This window comes from Haplochromis burtoni, unplaced genomic scaffold, assembly GCF_018398535.1.
Source record: "Haplochromis burtoni strain Fernald_Lab_line unplaced genomic scaffold, NCSU_Asbu1 Contig_968, whole genome shotgun sequence".
NCBI lineage: Eukaryota > Metazoa > Chordata > Actinopteri > Cichliformes > Cichlidae > Haplochromis > Haplochromis burtoni.
The window spans coordinates 1-7,296 of record NW_024583329.1 but is presented as its reverse complement, the minus strand read 5'-3'; the positions used below and the strand labels follow the sequence as shown (position 1 = coordinate 7,296).

Sequence of the window (7,296 nt, the reverse complement as noted above, 5' to 3'; positions counted from 1 at the left end):
TTGATGCATGTGTGTTCTGTTCATGTGGGTCCTCCATTTCACCACTCATGCCTGCACACAGCCTTCACATTACAATTACAAACATCATGAAATCACACACTCCTTAAAATTACTTATGCAGTACTTAAATTTATAAATTACATTTAAATTAAATTTATATAAAGTATATATTACAGAAGAATCATCATCTCCAGTGCATAATAACATCAGAAGGTTCGGAAAATCTGAAAAAACCTGTCTGAAATGGTAAAAGGTGAAAATCAATATTAGATCTTTTTTTTAATATATCAATACATTTTTAAAGGAATTGATACCATTGGCTGGTCCCCATGTTTGCCAGGTCTTGAACAAAAGGACAAGGAAATCTGAAAAATACCTAAATAAGATTTGGCATGATGGTGGCAGTAATGGGAACATTAGAGTCACATCATTGTTTTAGCGCTTAATGACTGAGAGATGATCTAATGAAAGCTTCTACAATCTTAAGCAGTCAAAATGGTGTGTTTCTCTAAAATGCAACAGAAATAAAAGTGGAGCTGAGAAAGTACAAGCGAAAGGCTGAATTTGTTTGTGCTGGCGCCTCTGCCAGTGCGCCCCGGGCGGCTGTGGCTACAGTGTAGCTTGTGTCAATGTGTTTGTGAATGGCTGGATGCTTAAAGCGCTTTGGGGTCCTTAGGGACCAAGTAAATCACTATACAAATACAGGTCATTGACCATTTACCATATCTCTAAGCTCACTTTTTATTGAGAAAAGCACTTATTCTTTTGTTAAACAAGTGTTTTTATAGTTTGTCTCAGGCTTTACAAATATAAAGACAAAGAAATGCTCCTCTCAGCACAGCCGAGGTTTTGTGGGTTTGTGTTTCTTTGTTGCTTCTGAAAAGTTTCTTCCGTTCTGAAAGCAGGAAGAAGGCCGGCCAAAAGTGACATCAGTGTCAGGACAGTATATCATTGTATCTGCCAGAGTTAGCAGTGCACAACGGTTAGAGTGCAGTTTAAGCTCCTGCTCAGTGTCTCAGTCCTCTCAAGATGTCCTCACATATTTATGCCAAACCAGATCTATCAAAGAAGGTGAGAAACAGCAGAAAGGAGGACGGAGCAGAGTGGGAGCAGAGGGAGGTGGATATCTATACTACGTGTATCTACGACAGTGCAGACTTTGCTCACACTGGAATTCAATCACAAGGAGGAGGTAAGTCACCTGTAATAATCTGTTTGCTTCCAGTTTGTTACAGTCAGCTTTTAATCCCAATGAACTGCAGCCCATCAATCATCTCCATGTGCTGTATGAACCTTTTACCTGATTTGCTCTTTTCTTATGCAGCATGATTTCTTCATATTACCTGTTTCTACAGTTGGCTCTGCATAGAAAACACATTTAGACTTAATGATAAACCAGCACAGTGGATGGTTATGGACAACGCTGCTGCTTTCAGGGATGTTCAGACAATGTTTGTAACTGTTACTCAAATACTATCTGCCTGCTGCTGAGCTCTGTGTGCAGGAACAGCTGCTAGCTTTCAGACACAAGCGCAGTTTCAGAAAACTTATTCTTTCTAAACAAGACCGCTTCTTTTTTTCTTTTTTGGTTTTTAATAAAACAAAAATAATGATATCAGGTTAGAATATGTTTGACAGCTAATAAAAACAGTATGTGTATGATAAAAAAATAAAGAGCCACTTAGAATATATTACTCTAAAATGTAAGGTCATAAACGACCCGCTCTATAACTTTAGTCAGTTGACGTCTTGCATAAATAGTTTGGTTGGTTGAGGGTTAATCACAATAAAGATATATTTTGGTATCTGATTCTTTTGTTGAAGTTGCTGATACAACCACAACCACAGGTCTGTTAACCACAGACTGACAGGAAATAAGCACAAACCAACATCCACACTGCTTTCTAACAGGACCACAGACTCAGAATCCTCCTTCAGTCCTGAAGGGCTCTTTCAGATGTGCTACACTGGGTCTAAGAGTGCTGTGCCTCCTGATGTTAGCTGGGATCATCATCCTCTCCATACACTGTAAGATAAGATACAATAAGATCTCGTCCTTCTGTGTGCTCCTCTCTACCGGCCTGTGTTCCTGTGTCTTCTTGAAACTTATGTTCACCACTGCCATTTCCATCCTTTCTTTTAAAAGGTCCAGTACCATCTGTCCTTCTACATTTCCCTTCTTCACATTATCCCTACCCAACACCTCTGTTCAACTACATGTCCACTGAAGTCTGCTCTAATCACCACTCTTGGATAAAGTGGCTCTTCCACTGCATCCACCTTACTCCAGAATTCCTCTCTCCTCTAACTGACCTCCAACCTGTGGGGTTCACACACCGACAATATCAACATCATACCTTCAACTTACAGCTTCAAATCCATGATTGTGTAGAGCATTCCCGTCACCTCTGCTTAGATACTCTTCTTTCAAGATTATCCTTCCTTATTGGCAGAACTGCTTGACTTCGTCTAAGGCTACGTTCACACTGCAGGTGAAAGTGCAGCAAATCTGACCTTTTTGACCCTGTGCGACTCGTATCCGATCATGGTATGACACTTTGAACAGCACAAATTCGATGTTTTCAAATGGGACCTGGGTCACTTTCGTATGTGGTACTGAATCCGATATATATCTGATGTTTTAGAAAGCAACTGCTGTTTGAATGGTCATGTCATCCGTCTTTTACGTCACTGACGCAAGACGGATGCCAATTACCAGCGCCAGAGAAGACAAACGAGGAAGCATGGCAGCAGAAACTGGAGACGGAGCGAGTCAATGGAAAAAAAATGAGGTTTTGGACTTGATTGGCATATGGTGAAAGAATTCTATTCAAGTTAAACGACTCCGTGTCCATATACACCTCTGCACGGTGGTAGCAGCCACTGCTCCAAACAAGGCCATTGTTAAATCACAGGCTCTTTTTCTTTTTTTTTTTCAGTGTCCTTCTTTCTGTAATTAATTTGTGAAAATTGTGTTGGTTACGACTGTGCAGAAATTGATAGACTGCTGCAACAACACCTACTAGCTCTGAAGCCGCCATTTTTATTTCTGTAAACAGAGCGTGTTGTGTGTGACGTCTTCTTTTGCTCATGCGGGCAGCTTTGAGGGCCGTGAACAGTTCACACTAGAGCGCGTTTGCCATCACATTTTATTTGTAGTGTGAACAACCAGACAAAAGAAATAGGATTTGATCAAAAGATTGGAATTGAGCATTAAGACCTGCAGTGTGAACGTAAGTGCTCCAGGCCTTGCTTCCCTTCTATCTGGTCTTCTGCACACAAATCTACCTTCCTTCATTTGGATATATCAGCCACATCATTCCATTTATCAGTCTTACTTCTATGTTTAGAGTATCTGAGATCACCTCTATATTTTAGCCTTTCCTTCTCTTTCACTGTTGGCAAACTGCTGAGCAACAGCACCACCAGTGTAGGAATCTTAGTGATTATCTATATGTTTGAATTGACATTGTACCCCAGATGCCCTTCCTGACACAACCCTCCCCATTTATCCCTGTTTGTTGTTGGCATAAGGATAACACTGGTTTGAGGGACTCCTTTGACTGGACTGGGTGTTATTGTCAATATTTACTCTAATTATTAAAGAGATCAACAAATGCAACTGATAAAATTAGTATCAGAGAAATAAGCAAACTTCAGCTGACCTCCCAAACTAACATAAACAGGAGAAACTGTTCACAGTCAAAGGCAGCTCAGCCCTACAAACTCCTTCAGAGTGAAACAGGAAACACAGAGTGAGAGCTGCACAGGTGTGGCAGGTTGGAACAAGGAAAAGCTGAATGAGTCCTCTGCAAACGGCGGCCATCTTGGCTCTTTATGTAATCATAAAGCTGCATGTTGGTGCACCAATCACAGCAGAGTACCTGCACATGCCCGTTATCATCCTCTCATTCAGTCACAGCTGAGGCGCAGCATGCAGAGCTTTGCATGAAGGACAGAAAAACACAGCAGTTACACAAAATGACACAAATATGATGACAGTCATAACAACAGGTCAAAGTTCAGTCTGTTACTGTATCATAGACACTGATGCTGTGTGTGCTATATGAGATGCTGCAGTCAGTCAGTGTGAGTCTTCAGCAGTCTGAGCTACAAAGATGGGATCTTGGCTGCAAATGAATGTATGACTGATACTGAATCCCAGCAGCCAACAAACATGCAGCTTCACAACCAGAATGTCTCCTTCTGCCACAGCAAATACAGGAAGTACCTGATCACATGGAAATACCTTTGATATGAGGAAGTGTTGATTCCCACGGCAGCTTGTCTGTTCTTTCAAAAACCTAAAGATAACATCTCTGACTGCATTTCTAACACCTTCCTCCACACTGAAGCACAATTATTCTGAATCTTGTCAGTGGTTTTTGTTCACAGTTGATACGTATTTAGCTCATCAGATTTCCTGTAGTTCTAACACCTCCACCCACAGGACATGTTAAAGAACAATGGCTGCAAGTTTCTGACTCTTATTGATATTTGACAAAGCAGAGGAAGAAGATTATTTCTGTTCAACGTTTCACTCATTTTATTTTTTTTGATACCTGTTTAAACATTTCAGTTGCTTTCAGCCAGACCAACATCATTTCATGCTGAAAACAGTTTTACGTGTTATTGTTTCTTTTCCTGCTGTTCTCTATGATGCATATCTGATTTTTCAGATGAGTTTAAACGATTGGCTGATAAATATTTGATAATGCAGTAAGATTTCCTGGCAGAGTGACATTTATGAGTTTATTATTTTCAGCTGTGCGCTTCACTTCTGTTTCCACCAGAGGAGAAACATCCACATGTAAATTACAAAGACAGTGAATACAAAAGTGTGATTTTCAGTCATTGTTGTGATGTTGTTGTGTTTCACGGTTGTAGATTTCATGTTTTCAGTCTGTTTCTTGTTAAATTTCTAAACACATATTTTAGTTACTTTGATAAAACAGCAGCTGCAGAACCAAAACAACAACTGTGCAGGTAAGAAAAACAAATAAGTAAAAACATGTTTATCAAGTTCTTTGACTGTTTCATCAATTGTTTCTCAGTATGAAGCTGACAACAGTCAGTTGCAGCAGCTACAGATCAGTTATGATATGATTATTATCTAAAAATCTAAACAGCTACAGGATGAAGAAAGCCACAGGACACAGTAGTAGGTTAGAGATGTTAAACAAATGTTAAAAACATCAGATTTACACACTGATCACCTGACTGAATCATTTTTAATTATAAATGTTTTGTGCTGAGTTCAAATGAATTTAAATCATGTTGGGGGAAAAGGAGAATATAACTATAATAATACATGGACATTACAGATTTTTTCAGTTTGATACTCAGTGAAATTACGTCTGTCTTTAAAACATGTGTTTGACTTTAAGAGAAGTGTCCTGATCGATGGACGAGGTTTGGAAGCAGCTGTTACTTTAAGTTCAATGAGACTAAAACTTGGTATGAGAGTCGAAAACTTTGTCAGGATAAAGGAGCTGATCTGGTGATGATAAACAGCAGAGAGGAACAGGTGGGTGTGTTTGTTCATGTCTGTGTGATCTTTGATGGAGCTGCTGTCAGTCTGTGACCTGCTTCCTGTCTCCACTCTGATGGATTTCTGTGTTTGGTTATTTTGTTTCCATATTGGGAGTTTATGTTTTTAACATTTCAAATGTAATGTTGCAAATTCAGACATTTTATTTAACAAATTTCTAAAGCAAAGACGAATTTATGGAACAAAATACTTGATTGAAATGTAGAGTTTAAAAAAATGGTAAATATAATTCTCTCTTTTTTGTTTTTGTTAAATAAAACTCAGTAAAATGAAATGTTGGCTGAGTTTGTTATCTGAGCTACAGGAGGAGCTGATATTCATTGATTCTTTGGCTCTTTCTGATTTCTGCACAATGGAAGAAAAGTTTCATCACAGTTATTCTTCCTTCAGACATGTTCACAAGATGATGTCACTACAACAGAAGTGCTGAATTATGACTGGAGACAATATTTGTGTCTCTTCTCAAACAGGAATTTGTCAATGAACTGAACATGAGAGGAGAGTCCTGGATTGGTCTGGAACGCACTTCTCAGAAACATGAATGGAAATGGGTGGATGGATCACTGGTGACAGAAACGTGAGACTATTTCATATTACAATGCTGTCGCAGTTATTCCAGAAGTTATCAGAACCATACATAGAAGTTAGATCAGCAAAACATGAGTTGAGATGTTTTTTCACCAGCCCCACAAACTGAATGTAAAGAAAAGCAGAAACAATTTAGTCCAGTTTAATATCATATTTGATCTCTCTGACAGCTTCTGGGCACCAGGACAGCAGAGTGACAGTTTGGCTTACTATGCAGCTTGTTGTGACGGTGATGGGAGATGGACACGGTCATATTATTCTAATTCAAGACCTTCATCTGTGAGAAATGAGTTTGGTGCTTTGATGTAAATGTTTGAATAATCCAACCAAAGACACCTCACTATGAAATGTCCTGCATGAGCCTCAGACTCAGCTTACAGTCTTTACTTGTTCATTCTGCATCATATATTGATTACATATATTGTCCCTCTGTGCTCTGTGCTGTACAGTAAGGTTGGAAGTCATCCACACAAAACCTTGAAGTACTTCATTACTCTGTAGTTCCAGCAAATTGTTCTAATAAAAGTCAAAGTGCAGCTTGTCTTTACTTTGCTTTACTTGGTTTATTCATCAGCCTGTTGGTCCTAAAACTTCAGTAAATGTCTTGTTTGTAAAAGTTCAGCAAAAAATATGTTTGATTAATAAGAATTTTAAAGGTTCTGATCAGCTGGAACATCAGAAGGACATTTTTATACCTCTGTGTATGTGAAAGTGACAGAAAGACATTAAATGTTAATTGTGTTATGTGAGTCATATATATTTAGTTTTGCATTTATATGGAAGTTGTATTTTTATTTGAAAAACAAATATTTCATATAAAGCTTTAAGTGTTGATGACTTTAATTACAGATAAAATAACTTACTCAGTAACTTATTGGTTGAATAGTAAAAGAGAGAAAACGGCTTCAGAGCTCTAAGTGTCGCTATATTAAAGGTTCAACATTTAACTTGGAGACACTTTGAAATATTTCAAAACATCAACAGAATATAAAGAAAACATCTCTGACGTCATGTTCAACACATCTATATATGAACTGAAGTTAGCATCCAGCTAATGTCAGCCTGTACTCTCATGTAATACCACTTTGTACCACAAGAGGCTGCAGTGAGTCAGCATCTAGTCTGCACTGAGCTCACATTTGTATAGTTGTTGTTGA

General features: G+C 38.5%; 1 protein-coding gene across 1 annotated transcript; it reads left to right on the top strand.

Moving 5' to 3' along the window:
• The first annotated feature begins 1,029 nt into the window (after nt 1-1,029).
• LOC121812945 (low affinity immunoglobulin epsilon Fc receptor-like) lies at nt 1,030-6,685 on the top strand. Its single transcript, XM_042216217.1, has 5 exons — nt 1,030-1,192; nt 4,939-4,986; nt 5,388-5,527; nt 6,022-6,128; nt 6,310-6,685. Exons 1-5 carry the CDS (start codon nt 1,030-1,032, stop codon nt 6,446-6,448), a joined length of 597 nt encoding a protein of 198 aa, XP_042072151.1. The 3' UTR covers nt 6,449-6,685.
• Nucleotides 6,686-7,296: the final 611 nt, after the last annotated feature.